General features: G+C 31.7%; 1 protein-coding gene across 1 annotated transcript; it reads left to right on the top strand.

The window, feature by feature from the left end:
- Window positions 1–18543: 18543 nt before the first annotated feature.
- Window positions 18544–19883, top strand: LOC109171875 (nudix hydrolase 17, mitochondrial-like). Its single transcript, XM_019320958.1, has 4 exons — window positions 18544–18854; window positions 18981–19152; window positions 19246–19374; window positions 19475–19883. Exons 1-4 carry the CDS (start codon window positions 18781–18783, stop codon window positions 19595–19597), a joined length of 498 nt encoding a protein of 165 aa, XP_019176503.1. The 5' UTR covers window positions 18544–18780; the 3' UTR covers window positions 19598–19883.
- The last annotated feature ends 5630 nt before the right edge of the window (window positions 19884–25513 follow it).

Here is a 25513-nt window from a genome sequence, read left to right as displayed (position 1 = left end):
ACTTCTGCCCATTCCACATTATGAATTTAATATTTACAATATATATATATATATATATATATATATATATATATATATATATATATATATATATATATATATATATATATATATAATTACGTTAAAATGCGGATGGTCCGCCCAGGTGCAATGAGATAAAAATCATTGATCTTGCCTAATGATTAAAAAAATGCGGTGGCAATTTGGTCTTCTTGCATCTAGCCATTTAGGTCAAATTTAAGATGCATGGTTTTCCTTCTTAAGGTGTGTGGTTTTTGTGCTTAAGCAGCGTGGTTTGTGTGCTTTAGGTGTGTCAGTTGTTGAAACTTAAGGTGCGTCAGCCTAAAGCTTTAGGTGCGTTATTTTCTTTCTTAAGGTGCGTCGGTCTAAACATTTAAGTGTGTGGTTTTCCTTCTTAAGGTGCATTGTTTTTCTTCTTAAGATTTTTTATTTTTCTTTTTAAGGTGCGTTGTTTTCCTTCTTAAGGTGCGCAATTGTTACAATTTTTTTTTTCATTCAACAGTATAGTGGTGTTTTTTCAGTTTTGGTTCCCAAATTCATCAAAATGATCTAATTCAAATGAAAAAAAAAAATATGATAACAATATAATAACAAATAATGGAGTTGTTATCTTTGGGAGTAAACATGATTTAAATGCTGTAGGAACTTGGAAGTTTACTGTATGAACTTCTACTGTCTTGTTTTCTGGCGTTGCAACTTTGGTAAGATTATGAAGAAAATGCATGATTTAAACGCTAAAAGTGTATTATAAAATAATTAAAAGTGCACTGTACAAATAATAAAAGTGCACTTTGATAAAAGTATACGATGAGAAAATTTAAGGTTCATGGAGAGAAAGTTAAAAATACACATTTCGAATTTTAAAAGTGTATCATGAAATAGCTAAAGCTGCACTATAAGAATTATAAAAGAATATATATGTATAGTGAAAAACGTGTATCCTTCAAAATATATATTTTTAAATTTTCTTATTATGTGCTTTAAACTATTTTTATAGCGCATTTTTAATACTCTTACAATGTGTACTTTTAATTATTATGTAATGTACTTTTATTTTTCAATATTGTCAGGGACGGACCCAAAAAATTATTGAGTGGGCCAAAGTTTAAATAATATTTACAGGGTGTTTGATTCATTGTAAGAGAAAATTTCAATTCTGGTCCATTGACTATTAGGGGTCTATTAATTGCAGCACTTGACTATTAAAACTGTTAATGTAGTACCTTGACTATGCGATTTCTATCAATTTTGGTCACTCCGGCCAAATCAAAGGCGAATTTCCACCGGAAATATTTTAGTCAAACATTTCTCCAATTTGGCAGGGGCAAATAAGACTTTTCACGTGCTAATATGGTATGTGTATCCGGGTTGTTGACACCCGACCCGTTTCTATTTTATAAACCCGTTAACATCTCCACTTTTCCTCATACTGTTCTGCGTTTGGTATCTGTGGTTCACCGAATCGAAGAAGACTGAGTTGCAACGAAGAGGAAGCACTAAAGTGGTTCAACGAAGAAGGAGATTTCAGGTCTGCGTTAATCCGTACGGGGGTATGAGTAGTGTGAGTTATTCTTCTTCTTCTTCTATTGGTAATCAGTACAATGAATTTGGGGAAAGGTTCCCAATTCTCCATTGTAGATGTGGTCACCAACTCAAGATTCGAACCTCATGGACTAATGACAATCCAGGTCGACGATTTTGGCATTGCTCCGGTGGTGGTGTAAGGAAATTATTGTTTTTTTTTTTTTCAGTGTTCGTGTATACACAAATTCATTTTGTTTTCTGTTGGTTTGTGAATTTTGTATAATCAGAGTCACAGGCATGTTGGATGTGGATTTGTGGAGTGGTATGACCCTCCGATGTGCTACCGTTCCAAGCGAATTATTCCGGGATTGCTTAAACGCATAAATAGACTGGAGGAAGATGTAAGAACTCTAGACATGAAGAAGATTGAAGGCGACAAGAAAGAGGTTGGAAATGGGTTGAAGAAGATTGTAGGAATAATGCTTGTAATTTTTGTATGTTACATTGCTACCAAGTACTGTGGCAGTAATTGCCTTTGATTTGTGCAGTGGCTTTTGAGTTGTAATGGTATGAATTGGTAATGAATTGTTGTTTTGGTAAAGAATTGGTCTTTTGGTAATGAATTGTTGTTTTGGTAATGAATTGGTCATTTGGTCATTTGGTATTTACTTTGAAGATCTGGTTATCAAATGGTCATTAACTAATTGCATCTCTATCTTGGTAATGAAACTTTGCAATTCAGTATGCATTTCAAAGAGGTAAAAACTTAACATTAGCACATTTCAAATTCGACTGTCAATACATACCCTTAGAAACCAAAACAGACAACAACATAGCTTTGTGCATTGACTATACCAAAAACCCACTACTGAAGCAGTCTACCAATACATTCTACCAAAACCATAAACATAGCCAATACTACTGAAGCAGTCTACCAATAAAGCTAATTCACTCAATGTTGATAGGGTCATCATTGTTTCCATGGAATTTGGACTTGAATGTTGTCTTACTCCTTGTATAGTAGGGCTTCTTCCGGTTGGACTGCCTTTTCTTTGAGGCCCTGGTGTTGCCTCCTTGTTCAGAACACACCTCCATCTTAATTGGAACTGATTCAGTAACTTCTCCTTGCTGCTGCCTAGGTGGTTGATCAGTAACTTCTCTTTCCTGCTGGCTAGGTGCATTAGCACTGCAATCTCCTTGTTTGTGGCTTGGTCCTTGATCACTACCTTCATGCTGTCTTGGTGCTTGATAACTACATTCTCCTTGCTGCTGGATTGGTCCTTTAGCAGTACCACTTTGCTGCCTAGACACCTTTGCTTTCTTCTTGATGGGGATTTGCTTGGTGGAATAGATGACCTTTTTTTTTTGCTTCAAGTAAAACAAAAACAAACAGTGTTAGTACCATATGGTTTCAAAACAGTACACTTTCAAATTATGTAAACAGTAAAACATTGTAAAGTACCTTTTCTTTATGGTTTGGATTGTCAGGACATTTTCTAGCATTGTGACCAGCTTTCTTGCAAATTGTGCAATGCAGTAAGATATGCTTTCTAGACACTTTGAAGCCATCTTCACTCAGTTTGTTCTCCACCTCTCCACCAGATCTCAATCTCTGTTTTTTTGGTCTTCCAACCCTTGCAGTGTAGATAGGTGGCAGTGGGGGTTCTCTGCTAACCATTGGCCATTCTTCAGGGCCTGCCATGGGGTTAATCGAGCAACTGTAAATCTTAAGATAAGTTTCCTTGGAATAGCAGGGATGGACATAATTATAGTGTGCTCCTTGGCCATATTTCTTCCAAATACAGCAGATTGCATGCTTGCAAGGAATCCCAGTCAAATCCCAAACCCTACATGAGCAAGTTTTCCTTTCCAGATCTACCTGATGTTGGGGCCCATATAACTGTTGCACCTCAAATTTGAAGAAGTCACTTTGAGTGGCCAAACACCCTGAAGCATGCCTCTCTATTTTCTTCAATTTCCCCACAATTGATGGACAAATCATTGACTTCCATTCAGCTGCTTTTTGTCTGTTCTCAAAAAACTTGGCCATTAACATTTTCCTTATACTCTCTAGGCAGTCTATGATGGGTTGGTCCCTAGCACCAAGTAATGCTGCATTGAATGACTCACATATGTTGTTAACCAACATATCACAGTGAGTTTGGGTTGAGAAGTGAGACCTAGTCCACTCTGTGGGAGACTTGTCACCCAACCACTGATAAGCTGCTTCATCTAATTCCCTAAGCTTCATTAGTGCAATTGTATATGAATTTCTAGTTGTTGCCCTTGCACATTGCCACAGAGCATCCTTCAAAGCCTTCCCTTGGAAGCCTGCAACTTTCATGTTTGCGTGCAGATGCCTCACACAAAACCTGTGCTCCACACCAGGTATAATTTCTTCAAATGCAGGCAGCAATCCTTTCTGCTTATCACTTATAAAGGTAAACTCCTGTTCTCTATCCTTTGTTATCCCCAAGTCTTCAGCTAGGAAGTTTAGAAACCAAGACCAAGACTCCCTCCTTTCCCCTTCTACAATAGCATAGGCAAGTGGGAAAATACTGTCATTAGCATCAACACCCACTGCAGTGAGGAGCATCCCACCAGTTCCACTTCTCAAATGACAGCCATCCAATCCTATTAGAGGTCTACAATGTCTGAATCCTTGTTTGGAGGCATCCTAGCAAATGTACATCCTTAAGAATCTTTCCTGGCAAGTAATCCCATCTTGCAAGTCACTCAGCTTCACTTTATACCTAGTCATAGGGTTTGTCTTATCCATTTCAGCACAGTAGCTCCATAGCTTCTTGAAGTTGTCTTCAGCATCACCAATTCTCTGTTTCTTGGCTTTCCACATTGCCCTGTAGGCTTGTTGATCACTTAAATAAAACCCCTCTTCACTTGTTACTGTATCCCTAAATTTTTTCATCATCCATTCAGGGTTGTTATACAGTTGTTTGGCCCACCTCTTTGCAACCACAGCAGCTTTTACCATTTTGTTCTCCCAAACCCAAGAACAACCTTCATGCACATCAACCATGTACAAAATCCTCCAAGCATGTGAGTGAAGCACTTTCCTCAGTCCTATTCTCCAAGGACAACCATCCTGTGAACACTCAACTATAACCCTCAAAGCATCATTTCTAACAGTTCCGATATCTTTCCCATTTTTGAAACCATAATTCTGCACTGCTTCTCTAAACTGTTTCTTAGAAGCAAATGTCATGCCTAATTTAAACTCTGGATCACTCATGTCAGTAGCTTCTCTGAACACAGGCCATTTACTTTCCCCATCACTGTCAGATTCAACTACAGATGCTTCATCTGAAAACTGAATATCATCCCAATCATATGACACATTTTGACAGTGTTCTTCCTCTTCTTCTGTTACCTCTGGAACAATCCTGGGGGGTGATGTAGAAATGTGTGCTTCATTCATATTCACCTCTGGGTCACTCATGGTTAAATCTGGCTCACTCATTGATAACTCAGCCTCACTCAAGGATAACTCTTCCTCAATCATGGGTAAATCAGCCTCACTATTCAAACACTCAACCTCAACCTCTAACTCACTTTCCAATTCACCCTCAAACTCAACTTCAGCTGGAAAAAAGTCATTTTCATCCATAGTTTCTACCCAAATCTCCAACATTTTTCCTTCAGTCTCTGCTTCTCTTAGACAGTTTTCTACATCAATATCATTTTGTAGTAACTTACAAATACCCTGTCCACCATGATAAATGTATGCTCCTATTGAAGAATACCCTAGATCTTCAATCTTATCCTTAAAAAATTGTATACACAGATCCTTAGCTAGCACCTTCTCATAGATTTCTACATCACCCCCCATGTATTTAGTTTCTCCTTGCCAATTTATTACACCATTGTGGAAGATAAACACATCAAAAGGCCAAGATCATCCCCTGGAAAGCAGCAAAATAATAAAATAACTACTTAAAGAGCATATAAGTACTCCTAAATTAACAGACATAGTGGTCCCACTTAGCTTAGCATATACACAGAACACAACAAAGGCATAAACAATTTGGTCCCCACCAACAAAGGCATATATGAACACATTCCACACCACCCACTCAGCACTCAAATGAACACCCAACTTTAAGCTACATATGGTCCCCACATGTAATTTCCAGAGAATGCTAAAAGCACAATAACAACAGCTGAAAACACTGAACTCAAAAAACAACTCCAATCTCAAAATTGGTCCCCACATGTAGTATAACGAGCATATTTAAAGCACCACCTACCAAATTCAAACAACTTCAGTAAATGAAAATGAAATACTAACCACTGACAGCCATTGAAATGCCTCGTATGCAGCGCGTCCTTCTTCCTGAAATACTTCCTGGTATGCACCACGACTGTTTCTTCTTTCGTCGTTTCACTGGAGGTTTCTCTCAACTCAACGTCGTCTTCACTGGTCCTTCCTTCCTTCTTCGATTCAATTAGGTTATTCAATTAGGGTTCAGAGGTTGGGTTATCGGAGGGAAAAGTGGATATTTGAACGGGTTTACAAAATAGAAACGGGTCGGGTGTCAACAGCCCGGATACACATACCATATTAGCACGTGAAAAGTCTTATTTGCCCCTGCCAAATCGGAGAAATGTTTGACTAAAATATTTCCGGTGGAAATTCGACTTTGATTTGGCCGGAGTGACCAAAATTGATAGAAATCGCATAGTCAAGGTACTACATTAACAGTTTTAATAGTCAAGTGCTGCAATTAATAGACCCCTAATAGTCAATGGACCAGAATTGAAATTTTCTCTTCATTGTAATTTAGCTGTAATTGAATTACAATTCAGTGGATGCCTCAATTACATTGTTTGGTTGGAGGGAATTGCAATTCCACAGAATTGCAATTCCCTCCTTTTGTTGAATTGCAATTCAATGAATTTGAGAAAGGAAAAACATATGAAATGACATTACTAACCTTAGTTGTTATTACTATTATTATTACACAAAGGTATTTTAGTCTTTATACCACTTATTTCATTCTCAATTCCAATAATTATATTTCTCCCTACCAAACACCGTAATTTGAATTCCTACTTTATTCCCAACTTATTCTTTTCCCACCGAATTACAATTCTTTTCCCCTCTAATTCCTTCCTTCCAACCAAACGCCCCATTAGTTCCGCTTTTGAGTTTACATTTTTACTATTTAGGAGTTTAGTATTTATATATATTCTACATTTGAGCTTATTCTTTTGATTCAGTTTTCAGGATTTATCGATAAATAATGCACTATGTAATTTTGTTTAATTGTACTCTATAGTGTTAAAAATTGCACGTACTCTATAGTGTTGCTAATTGCACTTTAAATTTCAAATTATTTATACAAATGTTGCCGCTTTTTATTTTTTCTAATTGCTTCAGATCCATTAGATCTCTAGTTATCTCATGGGGAGTACTGGGTTTCATATGGGGTTAGGAATGGCAATGGGGCGGGGGATATATCCCCCCCTCCCCCACCCACATTCCCAACCCATTCCATGTACTTGCGCGGGTAATGAAATTCCTACCCCATACCCGTCCCGCGTAGATTTTGCAGGTGCGGGTAATTCCAACCTACAACTATAATTATTAATATTACACTTAAATCTAATAAAAATTTTATATTACAATTCTGATTATTACATGGATTTTTTTTTATAAGTTTGAACATATATAACTCTAAAATTTAATAAAAACCAATGAAGTTAGCTCTTAATTGGAACTAAAATTGTGTTGGTAGTAATAATTGTATTAAGTGTTTACTCATTATGTTATTTCTGTTGTTCCTATTCAATTTTCATAAACAAAAAACTAAGAAGTTTAATTCATTATGCATTTTTAATTATAAAATATAATAAACTTATATAATAAATTAATACTAATAACAATATATATAAGTGCGTCCCCGTCCCCATACTCGCGCGGGTATACAAAATTCTCCTCATACCCGCACCCATTACCCAAATTGCGTGGGTATTTTAAAATTCGTAGGGGCGGGAAACCCATTGGGTGCGAGTAGAATTGTCATCCCTATATGGGGTAAACATAAAGCAAATTATAGTTGATTTTGAGTGAATTTGCATCCAATCTGTTAAAGATAGAGTTAAGTTAAAAAAATCTCATCTGCATTGACTAAGGGTGCACATGTAATCTAATCCAATCTGTTAATGGCAGATTTGGAGGATTAGATGTAGAACAAATGACATATTTTAAGGTTAAAAAATAAAATAAATTATAATACAAAATTTTAAGCATTCAAAAATTAAAACCACAAATTTTCAAGCTTACTATTCAAGAAAAAAAAAAAAAAACTAAACATTCAATTTTAAAAAAATACAAATAGTGGGCTGGCTACTAGGATGAGAATCAAATGACGAATTTTAGATTTGAATTGCACTTTTTGTTTTTTAATTTAGGAGTGACTAATAGAGATAAGTAGTTATAAGGAGTGAAAAGTACTTTCTTATAGAAAAATATGGTTTGCTAACAGGTTGTAAAATCTTTGGCATAATTAATAATTGATAATAAAAATCAGTATTTAGTTATATTTGGAATAAAAATTCATATTCATAATTGTATTATTGTAGTTATTATTTCAAACCAAAAATAGTAACAATTACGTCAATTTAAGCAACTGTTTAAATGGCTCTCTCAAGTCTCAAATACATGCACAATCTAATATAAGATTTTTTGGATTTAATTTGCAAAACATATTATTCATTATATACACGGGTTCATGCACTCTGCTTTATACCCACCATATTTTCATTAAAATCACACTTCCCTTTTATAATAATAATAATAATAATAATAATAATAATAATAATAATAATAATAATAATAATAATAATAATAATAATAATAATATTATTATTATTATTATTATTATTATTATTATTATTATTATAATATATGCATTAAATATGGAATATGTGTGTGTGTCTGTCTTATATATTAATGATTTATTGATTGATTTATTTATTTATTTATTTTGATTCCAATTACTATTTAGTATTTACTACCAAACAAAGTAACTCCTTCTGCTTAAACGCATTATCATTACCAAATGTTTGATTCTTATTATCGTCTCGATTCCAATGTTTTTGAACCAAACACACCCAAAATTGTTCCAAAAAGAGTGGCCGAGTAACTGGAGCATAATTTTCGTACTAACAAAATCCAAGTTTGATTTTTATAAATATCTTTTTAGTTCATCCTGTTGCATAAAGTTGTTCTAATGTAATTTACTTTTCTTAGGTATAATGACTTCGAATTGCCGAATTTCTCTCATCCCTAAAAAATAAACTCAAAGCGCAAACAAATAATTTTGAGCATCGATTACTAGAATACAACTATGTTATTGCTAGAAAATAAAAATATTGTATTTTACATAGGAACAAATGTCTCTATAAGGACATGAATATTGTCACCATAATTACATTGTGATTCAAGTCTTCATCCTTGCACATTACTTGCCTCTCACTAGGAAAACATCATATATGACAACCACAACTCTAAGAGCATTATCACCCATAGACTTTTGTGAAGTCCACTGGTTGAGAAAGAAAAACAAAGTATTCTGCATGGCTTCGCGTGCTGGAGACGCAGGCGGGGCTGTGTGTCTTTTTTTTTTTTTTTGGCCTAATCTTTTTTTCTTTTTCTTCTTCTCTCCCTCCTCCCTCTCTCCGTGCCACTTCAAAAACAGTGTAAAATTTTATGCTAATGAGTAATGAGGGGATGCTCTAATCAAGACAACACGGAACATAATTTATGTAATACATACACACATTAAGATTTAAGATAATAATTACTCCGTATAATTTTTTCCGTCGAAAAAAAAAAAAAAAACCCTTTTTCACAATCAAACTCAGATAATATAATTCTTCCTTCACTAGCCGACTAGGCTAGCTCCTAGCCTTGGTCTAGTTCTACTAGACCCACTATAATTCTTTAGATTGGCCAATATTCCGGCACATTTAGCTCTGCCACATGCATTGACAAATTTATTCATTAGTTAATTGGATATAATAATCTAATAAAATATAATTTTTTACTCCGTAATATCTATATGATTTTATTAAATATTATATTAAAAATAATTACCAATAATACACATTACAATCATGATATACATAATTGTATTACATATAATTAGTGTAAGAATTTGAAATTTATTTCCAAAAATGATTTCCTCAAAAATCCACAAATTATTGCATCTTCCGGCACACCCATGATTTGGAGTCATTATGAGGAAAAAAAAAAAAAAAACCCTTTAAACAATACATGTTAAATAATTTAAATTAGTTTTTTTTTTTATTTGAAAAATAATTTATATTAGTTTAAATCCACATACTATTATCCTATAAAGCCTTTCAAACTCCAACTTCCCAACTTAACGGGTACACTTTAAAAATCAATTTGTTATTCATTTATTAACCATTTTAAGTGTATAAATACTCAAAATGCATCTCCACGGACCACAATTAGGAAAATCTAAACCCATTCAAAACCAACCCTAACTGATAGTGTACTCTACCAAAAATAATGCCTCGAAATGTCATATTAATGCAAAATTTTCAACAATCAGTACTGATGTCAATCGTCACAGTAAAATGTTGTTATATATAATAGGGATAAGTTTTACACGCGCATTACGCGACTGATTTAATAGAAGAAGTTCATTATAGTTGGCACTAAAATTATTGTTTAATTTATAATTTTCTAAAAACAATTGCCTAAATACTTATTGTAGTTGGTAGTGTTAGGTAGTAGTCTAGTAGACACTACTTTTGGTTAGAATTAGTCTAAGTTTTCTTAATTCGCTTTTGGATAGGTTTGTCATTGTCTTCGTCTTCATTGTTTGCCCGCTTATGTTTTTTTGATAGTGTCTCATGTGCAATTGGGTTACTGGTGCTAGTTTGCAAAAGAACAGATTTAGTCCAATTTGTTTTGTTACATTAAAGAAATAGATGCATGGAATCGCTAAGTTAAATCCCTTATACTAATATTTATTGATGGATGGTATACTAGGCCGACTAGATGGACCGCCCTCAAAGTAACCAGGTCGAACTAGCCAAAGAGATACCCAGCACGAGACAGTCAAGGAGTTTGATAAGATTATGCTTATTAATTATTCATAATGCAATAGGGATTGTGCTTATTATTCATAATGTAGTTGAATTAGATTCTTTATTCCCAATGTAACAAAGACTCCCAATATGGGACAATATATGATTTCTATTCTTTGTAAGGCTCTTAGCCTAAAATATGCATAAATATAATAGACCCCTGTACATGAGGAGGGAGAAGCAATTTACACTATTCACAAGCAATATTCAGCAATACAATACTCGTATTCTCTCTATATTTTCTATAGTTTCATATATTCGTTATTTTAACAGTTGTGTTGGTCAGCCATGCATTGACTGCCCAAAAGTCATAAAATCAATATTTATAAAATTGACCCCGTCATTTTTTGACCATTGATCATCCTAGATGGATGGATCAAATTAGTCCATACTTATCCCAATAAACCTATTTAACACACACACACACACACACATATTCAAGAAAATGATTTTCAAGTCTCCTTATTTGTAATCTTTGATGCTCAACTTTAAATGCTATGTATATAGTCTGATTAATTAATTGAACAAAGTTTATGTTAAATTTTATATTGTATTTTTAATACACTCTAACATATTCATAGTATATATATATATGTTCAACAATTATGCCAATCCTGATTGGGATTATGTTCGAACCTAAGACCTTCCTTATAGAAGTCAATGATAAAGTTAAAAATAATAAATAGTTAACGGAATATTACGTTACTAAAGTTTACATTAACGGAATGCAGATGCATTTAGAAAAAAAAATACTAAAATCAAAATAATATAAACTTTTCATTTCAATAACCAATTGGACCAACATTTTTTAATTTCTCTCTAATTTTATTGGCTCTTATTAAATTTATAATATAAATTAATAGATATGAATTTTCGTTGTGGGTCCTGAATTATCGAATCAAGTTGAAATATATATTGTTCTAGAGAAGATAGGGAGGAATGGAGGGAGATGTTATGCATGTGGTAGATAGCAATATTTATTAGTAGGGAGTATGATGGCAGAAAAAGTCATATAAAATGTGAAGTCACATGTGGCCGGTGCGATTCTGCCATTTTCCTGCCCAAGATTTTCGTTACCAAAAACCCCCTTTTTAAATGTCAACTTTATTCAGATCACTGAACCACACAAATTTTATGTAACGATTGAGCTAGCCTTGACCTGGTCACTGGTCACCTTTTCCGTCGCGTTTACTATTCCAACTCCATAAACTAATCCCAATTACTGCGCCCTTCCCATGCCAAATTATTCCTTGTTTCAAAATCATTTTTTGTCTTCACATACTACGAGTTAATAAGGTGAAATCAAATCTGAGTATGGTCGAGTGGAAGGGACTCATCCATCATTAACCAAAGGTCAGTGGTTTGATCATTGACTTTGGGTGTGGAACAACCTTAAATCTTCAGCTCAGTGTCCCACCAATAGAGGTGCCTACAATTCAGCCAGGACAGTGGAAACCATAGGTACACCTAAAAAAAAAAGGAGCTGAAATCATGTTAGATCTTATCAAAATAGTATACATAATTGTATCTGGTAGTATCGAAATTGATGCGGATTGGTACTATAGAAAATCATGAGCTAAGTAATCAACTATGAGTTAATTAATAAGCTGAAATCACATTAAATTGTACAAATCTTGATATAAAAAATGGTTTAGTGTATATGGTGCTCAAATAAAGCCTAAAAATAACTTAACTTCAAATTACTCAAAACTTAATATAACTGGTGAACCAAATTAAAGTATAAAAATAAAATTACTTGTAGCAATTACACAAGAAGTTATACAATGAGATTGGTAGCTCAGTAATAAGGCACGTGCATAGGAAAACCAGTATATGTGTAGATCAGTTGGTTACCTACGTAAGTTGTAAATTGTCTACAATTATCCTCTTAAGCGTTCAAACTCAATTTTTTGCTAGTATGATTAGAGTTTGTTTATTGTATAGTAGTCTCATTTTATATACTTCTTGTTTGATACTTTTATAATTCTCCTTATATTAAAAAAAAAAAAAATATATATATATATATATATATATATATATATATATATATATATATATATATATATATATATATATATTTAGGTAGTTTTGTATGTTTTCTTAAAGAGAAAGAAAATGGGAGCATTAAAAAAGTCTGGATTCTGGAACCGGCCATGACGACCGGATCCATTTCGGCGCAATAATCATTCATTCATACATTAAATAACGCTAAGAAACGTTCCAATGTAAGGGTCATTTTCGTCACAATTGATGTCTCACTGGCTTCTGCCGGAAGGGGAAGACCGGCGGTTCCTTTTCTTATTTATTTCATTCCAGAAGAACCCCAATTTTGGCCAATCATAATCATTTTAATTATTGCATCATCATTATTATTATTATTATTATTATTATTATTATTATTATTATTATTATTATTATTATTATTATTATTATTAAATAATCAGTCAGTTAATTAACCACCTTTCAATCCCCACTTTGTTATTTTGGGAGGGAGATGGGGGAGTTGACATTTGGTTAGAGGTTGCTTGGATGTGGGGACTAACCGACTAAGACAAACAAGATTAATAATGACACTCATTTATTAGTTAAAGGGTATCATTCATCTATTAACTATGATAAAAAATTTTGAAGTAGCTTCATTATATTTTATATTTTGATCAAGGTTGCAAAATACACTAAACGCTAATCGAGCGTTAGAGGCCCACCTAGCGCCTAAACTACTTAGACGGAAGACTAAAAAAAAAAATTGTGCGTGTTTGTATTGTAATTAATATATATATATATATATATATATATATATATATATATATAATCACATGAGTCTTGGAATTGCAAATAATAATAATAATAATAACTTGGTCGAGTCAATCAAGTTAACTCGGTTGACTCGACAGAGTTAGGCGCCTAGTCGGTCGGCTGACAAGGTGGGGCCTAAATGGGAAAGCGTCACAGTTGGACAGTGCCTAGGCGCGATTTTACAATCATGATTTTGATATATATTCATTTGTAGTGCTCACTACTCGAAGATGCACTCTCGCCAAGTAACTTTAAGTGGCAAAGGACCACAAAAAGGTAAACCAATCTAGGTTGTTCATAATTAATCGACTCAAACTAATAAAATCGAGCTGTAAGTAGTTCAATGACAAGTCAAACTTGAAAAATTATTGTTACCTAACTAATTATATGAGTAACTACATCTTAATTATAAATGAGATTTGTCTTGTCAAGAAGATGAATGTGTTAATTTTGTTTGAAAGAATTACGGCTTACAAATAAGCTATCAGATTTATTTCATAAATAAATGATATTTTATATGGGAAGTTTAAAATCTCACTTCAAACAAAATATGGGAAGTTTAAAATTTTGTCTTCACTGGGATCATGTTGTAGGCATGAATACTGGTCTGACAAATTAATTTTATATAATTAAAGATAGTCTATTATTTCATTTAAATTTCTTTTAAAATAAATATCCCTCTTGAAGAACATAGAAATAATGCGCCCTGCCTAACAGACCATCGGGTGGATACGTTAGGCAACAACTACGAAAAGCAATTAATTGTATTCACATGCATTATTTTCCCTTTTTAATATTTTAAAAAAGAAATTTATATTTTTTTATTTTCGAATTATAAGACAATAACAAATTCAGTCTTTATATTATAATCGAGAGGGTGCTCTCAATAATCAAACTCGTAACTTTCAAAAATCATATATATTTCATCCACTTAATTAGTCGCCCCGCCATTTTGAGGCATATAAACGTTACTACTTTTAGCCCTTAGATTTTAATGTAATTTCTTATGTTCTTCCATTGACAGTTTGTTAAAATTTACTGTTACTCTTCTAACATCTTAGTTGAGTATGTGACTAGTACCAAAATTTTACATCTTAATTATTTCTCATTTTTCACCTAAAATCATACTCAAACTTCATGGCTAGTAACAAAAAATGCAATATATATATATATATATATATATATATATATATATATATATTAAATTGATGGAAAAAAAAATTAGTGTAATGAAGATCAATTGTTTACATTTTAATTCATCAAGTCATGAAGTTAAAGTGCGATTTTTGGATAAATTAAAAAGAGAAAAGAATATGAAGTAAAATTATGTTAGCTACTAATTCTAATTAATTATTTTTTTTTTAATGAATAACAATAAATTTCTACAATTTTATTTTAAAAAGGGATCAATAGCATCACTTCACTAACAGTTTAAAAATTAAAAATGGTGAAACTTATAATATAGAGATTAAATATGCTAAGACTTTATATTCCGAATCATAGGTGCAATTATTTTTCAGATTTAAACTCTTGATTTTTTTAAAATATGTATTTATTTTATATTTATTTGGTGTTGTAATAATATTATAATTATCATCTGCACTTCTGAACTAATTAGATGGCCGCGTGGACTTCCATAATGACATTTTTGCAGAATCACCAATGATTAAGGAAGCCTTAAATATAGCAGCAATATTTGACAATTTCACGTTAGAATAAATAATAAATAAATAAATACAGTATTTCTTCCGTCCATTTATGTGGTTTACTAATTTAAAAATACTCTAGTTTTCTAAAATATTAAAATACCGAATTTTCTGTTCAACTGAATTATTTATAAAATTTAATTAATAATATTATTTCTTGATTTTCTTCACATAAGAAAAGAATTTAAAACTACAAAAGATGTATTTTCCTTGCAATTTCTTTTGGACTCTGTTTGTCACACTTCATTGAAAAGTTGTAAGTTAACTAAAAGCTAAAATAATAGTTGTTATAAGCGGAATATAATAAATAAATAAATATAAACACACACACACACACACACACACACACACACACACACACACACACACACATATATATATATATATATATATATATATATATATATAGCATTTTTGTAGTTGTCTGCACCAAGTATATTTTTGTGATGTACTAAGTGCATGTGATGCACTAAGTGTTGATCTATGGTCCACATTCTCCACCCTTAAAAATTTGCAATAATGTAGAATGGATTGGATAAAGTATGTTATTTTTGTAAAATAATAGATTTTTATTAGCATAAAATGGCAAGGGTTTTTTTTAGCCATGATGAAAATTAGTGTATATATGAAAATATGAGCTTATTTTATGGTTTTATTTTTTTTATTTATCAAATACAATTAAATAATTATAATTTAAAATAATTTATAAACCCTTAAATAATTCTTACGAAGTAGAGTCTTTGATACATAAAACTCATTTAATTTGTTGATAATTTTTTTATATATGAAAATGCTTAAATGCACATGAGTTTTCATTCATTACCATCACCTCCAACCTACCCTTACTTGCCACCACAATAATTTGTAATTTTTTTATATTATTTGAAATGATTTTGGATCATGTGGTGATTATAATTAAAAGTGAGATATGTACCAAAAACCCATTCCCAAAATATTTAAACAATATAAAATTTATGTTAACGACGTATGAGTTTTAAAACTAAACACAAAATTAAATTAATAACCAATTGTAACCTTAAGACATTTCTAATGGGGGAGATTAAATAGAAATAAAGGGAGAAAAAATGAGATAAAACAATTAGAAGGGAGGGAATTGAAGCATACTCTGTAGAGACAACTTTGTCTCGATCTGTAAGAGTATGCTCAATTACGCATGCCGCTCATACGCCACAATTTACTCACAGAGTTGGGGAACGGCCGACCACACCTTTGCTTTGTGTGTGTATATATATATATATATATATATATATATATATATATATATATATATATATATATATATATATATATATATATATATAAACAATAGCCTCATTATGGTTGTTATAATTTTATTATTATTATTATATTTTTAAAATTCTATTTTTATATTTTGATTTTAATTTATTTTTAATTGTATTAATTGTTGTTATATTTATTATTTAAAATTTTTATATGTTACTAAATGTTAATTTGTTCGGTAGATTGATTTTAAATATGAATTTTAATTTATGAAATTATATTTTATAATTCAAAGAATTTTTATTTTGTCATTTATAATATATAATGTGTTGGAGTGAAAAAGAGTAGGACTCACCGAAAAGGGAGAAAAGGGGAAAAGGGTTGAAGAGAAAATAGGAGGTCAGGGAAGATTATAAGGTGATGTCGATGAATTGGACCCACCAAATGAGAAGATAAGAGAAGGACCATTGTGGATGACCTTATAATTAAGCTCCCATTTTGTGTAGCAATTATGTGATCAAGCAAGAAGTTTAATGAATAGTCGTGAAATGGTCGAGTTCAATTCTTGTCAACATTTTTTTGGTTGAACTTGTCACGCATGGCCTTCTTTGTGTATTTTCCCTCTCCGGTATGATTTATAAGTTATTACATATGAATAAGTTTATTCAAGGAACACTTCATAATGTAGTGTATTATATACAATATATTCAACATTTTAATTTTATTTAAAAGAATAAAAGATTTTTTTTTTTAAAAAAAGGTAGTGTGGCCTTGGAAGAATTTCAGGATACCTTGCTTGAGAATATATGTGTCCCGTTTTCCTTTTCACAAAGATTAATTCTTAGGCTATCTGCAACGCTGTAATTCTTAGGTAATTTGAAAGTGACTCCGTGAGATTACTTTTAAAAGAGATGAGATAATTGTATGCATGGTGAGTGAATGGTGACTAATTACAATTTTTTTTTTTTACCATTTTGAAAGGGAGAGAAAATTGTATGAATGAGAATAGTCTTATCCTGAAAAATTAGACCTGTTTGATAAATAGATGTTAGTTGTTAGCGGATTGTATTAATTAGAGGATATAATTAATTGATAACATTAGCTGATTGTAGAAATGTATTTGGTAAATTAGCTATTCGTTGATAGCTGTTTGGTAAAAAACTGGCCTATAGGCCAATTTTGACTTATTTGACTACTATTAATTGTTTAATTTAGTTAAAATATCAATATAAATGTTTGGTTAATTAGCTTTTTGCAACTCCAAAAGGTTAAAATTCAAAAAGCTACCCTAAGCAACTTTTTCAATTAGTTTTTTGAGAAAGGAAATTATACCAAACAGCTATCAGCTAACAGCTAATTTACCAAATATTTTTCTACAATCAGCTAATGTTATCAACTATTTATACCCTCTAATTAACACAATTAGCTATCAGCTACTAGCCATTTTACCAAATAGGGCCATAATTTCTTTTCTAAAAAAAAACTAATTGAAAAAATTGCTTTGAGTAGCTTTTTGAATTTTAACATTTCGGAGTACAAAAAACTAATTAACCAAACATTTATATTGCTTTATAAACCAAGTCAAACAACTAATAGTAGTAAAATAAATCAAAATTAACCTATAGACTAACTATTTTACCAACATGACCATAGTTGACCTTACAATTGCATTTTAAGTTGATGCTTAGTCACCAAGGATTAAATTCTTGCTTTAATATTTTGGCTAAAGTATTATAAAATGTTACATAAAAGCTTACTTGTCACGTTTTGCTTGAAAGAAGTCCATTTGTGACGGTGACGAGAGTGGGAGACTTTGAGAAGCAACAAAGAAGGCCGCATATACGCTAATACGCAGCTCTTATTAGAAGCCACTATGAGCCGAGCCGCGTGGCGTCAGAGTATAAACTGCGGCCGTCAATTTCTCCCATTCGCCTCGCATCTACGCATCCACGGTGTTTGTTAACGCAATATTATTTTATTCATTTATTATTATTATTTTTTTAATTTAAAAAAAAAAAGAAGAAGAAAAAAGAAAAAGAAAAAGACGAGAACCACAATACAAAAACGCCCACCTTTTCGTCGCCCCTCCCAAACATCTATTTAAGCCCTTTGCCTAACCCCTATCCCCCACAACATCTCATTCCTATCCTATCTAAAAACCAAATTTAGCAAACACGAAACCCATACTAAAAGCCATATCAAACAAGCCAAAAACAAAAAGAGTTTTTTCTGATCATTTTTAGCGACGTTTCAATCTTTTGGGGTCGTTGCAGCTTTCTTTAGCAAGTTTGATTAAAATCAAAGGGTTCAATTCGTCACAAAACAAAAAAAAAAAGAAAGAGAAAAGATGGTGGTGTGTATGGTTTCTCGTACGGGACGGAATTTGCAGAGGTACAACAAAGGTCAGCGTCTCGTCGTCGGGTATGTTCTTCAATTCGTCACAACTAGTTTTTCGTCGATTTCCTCAAATACCATTTGTCGCAAATCGTTTCGCCGCGCATGGGTGTTGACTTTCTTTCTGTTTTTAAAAATTTGTCGCAAATGCAGATGCATACCTTACAGATACACAATTAACGACGAATTGGAGGTCCTGATGATAAGTTCACAAAAGGGTCAAGCAATGATGTTCCCCAAAGGAGGCTGGGAGCTAGATGAATCCGTCGAAGAAGCCGCCTCTCGTGAATCCATCGAAGAAGCCGGAGTTCTTGGCATTGTTGAGGTTCGTCAAATTTGAAAAAAAATCGTCACAATTAACATTCCTTGTTGTATATATATAAAATCAGATCTTAACGTTATTTTATTCTAATTCCAGCCTGAGTTGGGGAAATGGATAGTCAAGAGCAAGAGCCGCGCAATCTATCACGAAGGCTACATGTTCCCTTTGCTCGTGACCGAACAACTCGACCTTTGGCCTGAGAAAAATCTCAGAAGAAGAGAATGGGTAAGTTCAATTCCCCTGTCACATTTTCAATTTTTAAGTTACCAAAAAAATAGCTTTACGTTACGTTCATCAAACTAACTAAAAATTTTGCGGGGTGCAGATGTCTGTGACGGAAGCCAGAGAGGTTTGCAAACAAATATGGATGAAAGAAGCATTGGATATGTTAGTTGAAAGGATCAATTCTAGGGAGGACCAAGAAGCTGTATTTCCAAGCTCTCCTTGACCCAGAATATAATTATTGAAGCAAATTTTATGGGGAAAAAAAACAAAAATTTTGATTCAGTTTTTTTGGGTTCTATTTTTATTTTTATTTTTTACTTTTTTTTTTTTTGAATGAAAGTGTTGTACATATGCCAGCACTTCTTAATTACAGCCATCATAGGAAAGATGTTTAAGTTGTCCCACGAATCTCCATACTAAATTCAGGGCAGATTCAGGGAAGTTTAATTTTCTTCTGTACTCATGCTGACAAATTTCATATAAAACAATCAAAAGCTGTTGATTACTCACTTCCTAACTGTTTGATTTGATTAACCAATTAATTAGCTTTGTAACAATTTATTGTTTTAAAATGTTAAAATTTAAAAAGCTAAAATTTAAATCAGTTTTTTTTTTTTTTTTAAAAAGTCATTTCGTATGTAATTAGCTATCAGCTAACAACTAATTTATCAAACATTTTTCTATAATTAGCTAATAATTATTTATCAAATACCCCAATAACCTGCAGTTATAATTGTACTAAATTATATTATAATGTAACAATCTTATCGTGTTTCATATATAAATGTTTTATTCGGACAAACTATGGGCTTAATAACATATCTGGCCACCTTATGGGAAAATTTGATCATGGGACCTCATCTTGTTCCCTTCTTGGCTATGTTTTGGATCTTTGCATTAATGTGGAAAACTTATTATGCATAGAGAGATTTTCATATCAATACTTGGAAATTATGGTTTATCATAGCTCATACATAAATCACCAACATTATACAAGAATTTTCTTACTAACTATTAGAATCAGTTTTTTTTTGTTTTTTTTTTTTTTTGTTTTTTTTTTTTTTAAATGTACCCATTTTTCTTTAGGTTGTACAAGTATTATCAATACTTATCATTATTATAATATATCAGGTGATTGAGTCATATAAGGTATTATCAACACTTGTCCTATTATATTTGGCATAATAAGACATACCACACTTGTCCTATTATATCTGGTACAATAAGACATACCATGTGTGATTGTAACGAAAGAGAGCAACTATTATCACCCATGCCTTTTTTATTATTTACCATATATATACAACCAGAGTTAATTCCACCAATGATCCTTTAGTGGTAATTTCAAATTTAGTCTCAGACTATCATTTTTGTCATTTAACATTCTAGACTATTATTTTTTGGACACTTTTAGTCCTTTGCATGACTTTTCCTATTTTTAGTAAGGACATTTTTGTCTTTTCATAGTTTTCTTTTGTTATTTTTTTGGTTTCAACCGATTTAATTGGTTTAGAGCTTTATGTAACATCTTATTTTTAGTAACCATATTTTTCAACTGGATTTTAGTAAAGTCCTAAACCAATTAAACCGGTTGAAACCGGACAAATAGCAAAAGAAAACTATGAAGAGACAAAAATGCCCTTACTAAAAATAGGAAGAGTCATGAGAAGGACTATAAGTGTACATCCAAAAAATAATAATCTGAGATGTTAAATGACAAAAACGTTTAGGACTAAATTTAAAATTACCACCACAGACAAAAGACCTCTTATGAGATTAACTCTATACAACCATGTATATTACTTTGTATTTTAATTGTTCCGAATATTATCAACACTTATCTCTTTTCCTAATATCTATACAATAAAACAAATCAGGTGTGGTTGTAATAAAAAAAAAAGGTAATAATATTAATTCACACCTTAAAAATTCCAAATAGACTGAAGAGTGCATATATTCATTCTATAATAAAATAATATATACAGATGTAGAAATGAAATGATTATAAATTGACTGATACCTGCAGAATGCATCCAAAATGTTGTCCCTCGGCTCCAACAGTGTTAATCGTTTTGTTTTTTGAAATGTTGTGTGCATTTTCAAAGCCGGTTGTATGTTTTCAAGGTTTTGCCGTCCAACTCTCCAACTCCTTCGAGAAGGACATATACAAATTGATAGATTCATGTTTGCTGAGTTATTAAATTATCGAATCGTGATTTACATCTTTTTAGATGTTTTGTTAAGTCGGAATATAAGAAGCTTTTAAAGTTGAGATTCAACCTTTTAGAAGAAAAATATTTACAGATAGTTAATGTCTATCTTATCATATGGGATAATAGTTTTGATATTAAAAGGAAAAAAAAAAAAAAAAAAAAAGAAATCACATGCATTAGAGATATGGCTCTCTTGCTAAGCACCTTGTGCATAGATAGCACCCGGGTTCGACTTTCCTATAGGATTATAGGAGATTGTGAGTTCGAGCTTCAGTGGAGGCATACTCTCATATGGAAGATTGTGAGTTCGAGCCTCAGTGGAGGTGTTATCGGCTCTTTGTGCTTCAGTAGGTTAATTGTAACTTTGTTTTTTGTACGGTTGTACCAATACGTTTAGTTGAATTGGAAAGAGAGAATTATAAGGAAATGAATTTGTAATTTTGTGGAAAAGAAATAATATGGGAATAAATTAAGAATTTAAAATTTATTGTTTTGTAGGTATGAATATAATTACTAGAAATTGAAAGGAAAAAAGCGATATAAAGAAAAAAAATACACTTGTGTAATGATAATAACTACAACAACAATTAAATGCAAATTTGTTAATACACACTTCTTTTCCTTTTCCATGCAATTCCATGGTTGGTGTGAAACTGTAAAGGAAAAGAATTGCAATTTATGTATACCAAGCAGGCCATAAAAAGTGAGATTGATTTCAATCATCAATCATAGTTCATCAACGACCATAGAATTGGGGTTTTAGTATATGTACAAAGTGGTTCAAGTGTGAAGATACTCTCAAGTGAAAAATGAGATGATATATGAGTCATTGATCATTAATAATCTTATACTACACGTCTACATTTACTTGCCAATTTAGTTTGGAAAAAATAAATATTTTCTTTTCTCCCTTTTTCTACCTTGCTTTTTTTCATTTTCCATTTTTCAAAAAAAAAAAAAAAAAGTAGGTTTCATAATTTTTTTTTTTTTTTTTTTGCAAGTATACGCCGAACTACTGAAGTTTACAGCGCGTTTGGTTGAAGGGAGTTTAAATTCTCTTCCCACTTAATTCCCACCTAATTTTAAAGGCCACAAAATTCCCTTGTTTGGTTGAAAAGAATTGCAATTCTCTCATTTTCATTGAATTAAAATCCCATGTCCCCCTGGGATTTTAATTCCTTAAATTTTAGGAAGAAAAACAGATAGTGATGAGTCAAAATTGCCCCTCCCTTTTTTAATCTAAAATTAATGCTTGACAACACAATGGACATTTTGGACTTTATATTACTTATTCCCTTTAAATTCCCATGTATGCCAAACATTGGAATTGAAATTCCCAGTAATTCTATTCTTATAAACCAAACACTAGAATTTAAATTCTCACTTTATTCCCAGTAATTCATCTCCCATGAAATTGCAATTCCTTTCCCACGTAATTCCCCCAACCAAACGCCCTGTTAATGGTAATTTAAAATCGAATGGTTCCGACAATAATACTATTAATGATCTTACACTACACGTCTACACTTGCCAATTTAGTTTGGAAAAAAAAAAAAAAAAACTCCCTTTTCTACCTTGCTTGTTCATTTTCCATTTCTTCCTTTTGTTTTTTCAAAACAAGTAGGTCCACTTGAAATATAAAAACGTTTTGAAAAAAATTAAAGAGTAGAAAATAGTAATGAATAATCTTGTAGATACATACTTAACCCGTGTTTTTCCATTATTTTACAAATGAAAAACAACTTTAGTTTGAGTAGAAAAGTAAAAAACATGGAATTTAATATTTTTCATTTTTAGATGGAATTATGAAAACCAAACGTTGAACACAAATTTCATTCCCCCACCCCCTCTATTTTTTCTGGAAATATTGAAAAGTTTTCATTCAGTGAACATGCCTTAGTATCTCGCAATTGCCTGGTCAACCAATACAAAATTTGGTGCATTTAATGTTTGGACAATTCTCATACATTGCTTCCTAAATCTTGTGTTTTGTCTTCATTCCATTTCATATCAAACACATGTTTCTTGCCAATTCTAAGATACCAACATTGGATCTATGCGAGTATATTGACTTGTTTATTTAAACTCACATCCATATAATCAAATTGACATTCGAATTTTCTGAATGAACATGACATTTTAAATTTAAATCTAATCTCATACATAGTACGAACGTCCGTGTTGTTCTTGGATTTTTCTTCAAGATGCATATATACTTCATAATTTGAAATAGTTGTAAAATTATGAAAATAGATTGCAAATCTTGTTGTTTCTATATTTAAAAAAATAAAAATGAATCTAAATTTAGAATAGATTAGGTCATTGGGACCATCTATATGCAATTCTGTATACACCACACAGGAAATGTAAACTGCATTGACCAGGATAATATTAATAGAACTTATAATTTTTAATACGTGAATTATGCTCCACATATTCGACCACCATTTTGATACAAATGTGACAAGTTTAACTCATCTATTATCTTTTTATTTTAATTAATTTTTTTTGTACTGAATTCAGTTTAGTAAAGGCCCAAAAAACTTGGATTGAAGAAGCCCAAATTCACCTCACTCAATAGTTATGTTGTGGAACTGTGTTCACCATGTGCATGGTGAACACGGGATACATACATAATTTCTAAGCTGTAGATTCATAATTTAGATTCATAACATCTATACAGTAAATTCATAATTTTTGTACTGCGATTGCGAAGAGAGAAACGTCGTTAACAATAAATAAGAAACAAATTTATGAATCTACAACATAGAAATTATGAATCTACCCCTGTGTTCATCATGCGTATGGTGAACACGTTTTCCACAGCATAATTTGCGCACCTCACTGTTCCTCTTAATTTCAGGCTTCACATTGTTTTCACTTTTTTTGCGTTGCCCACAATTTAATTGCAAATTCAAATCGAAAACTCACTTTAATTTAACCTTAAAAAGTAAAACGTAACAAATAATTTGACCGTATTTTTACAGGAGGACCATGGTCCTCTTTTAAACCCTTCTATATGTTATGAAAAACGAAAAATTGAAGACAACAATAACAGAAATTACAGAGAATATAGAGAAGAAGAGATTTCTTATTCACATCATTACATAGGGTACATCTTACAAAGAAAGATATAGGCCACCTATTTATAGGCAACAAATTTGATTCTTAGGCAACAAATTTGATTCTTCAATACTAATCTATGGTATACTTGGCCCTTTATTTATCCAGGAATATAATAACTGAGATAATGGACACACACTATTAAAATATTCATAACATATACATGCACTATATAGATTATTTGATAGCCATAAAAGTTTGAATTTTTTAAATAATTTAAAATGTGAAAAAATTATTCTCACATGGATGAAAATTGTTAGTAAAATAATAGTCGTAGATAAAAATTGGTAGGAAAATAATAGTCGAGGACGAAAATTGGTAGAAATTAAATATGTGGACAAAATTATCATTTTGCTAATACTCGTGAGCCTAAAATTGGTATTTGCTCGTAGAATATGATTACATGTGGTACGAACAACCTTTTAAAAAAATATATTTTTTAATGTGGGGGATAGTTAGAGATGTTACATCTTACTATTTTTTCTCTTGATCAAATTTAAGAATATCGGGTAGTGATTGTGAGTTTCTCCTACCATTGAAAACTTAGGAACATATACCACTGGATGTATATATATATTGATGGAATTAATTAAACCGGGGATCCAGATTAATGAACTCGAATAGATAAATAAATGTAACGAATATGTGATTAAAACGATAATAGGGATATGAATATAGGTACGAATATAGTCATGGGGACTGATACTGTATTAATTGAATATATAACGCTATTACAGAGGTTCAGGACTTGTAATAACAAGATAATAAGAAGTAAATTAAAGACACAAGATGCCTTGATTAGG

This window comes from Ipomoea nil, unplaced genomic scaffold, assembly GCF_001879475.1.
Source record: "Ipomoea nil cultivar Tokyo-kokei standard unplaced genomic scaffold, Asagao_1.1 scaffold0382, whole genome shotgun sequence".
Lineage (NCBI taxonomy): Eukaryota > Viridiplantae > Streptophyta > Magnoliopsida > Solanales > Convolvulaceae > Ipomoea > Ipomoea nil.
This window is presented reverse-complemented; position numbering and strand designations above follow the sequence as displayed.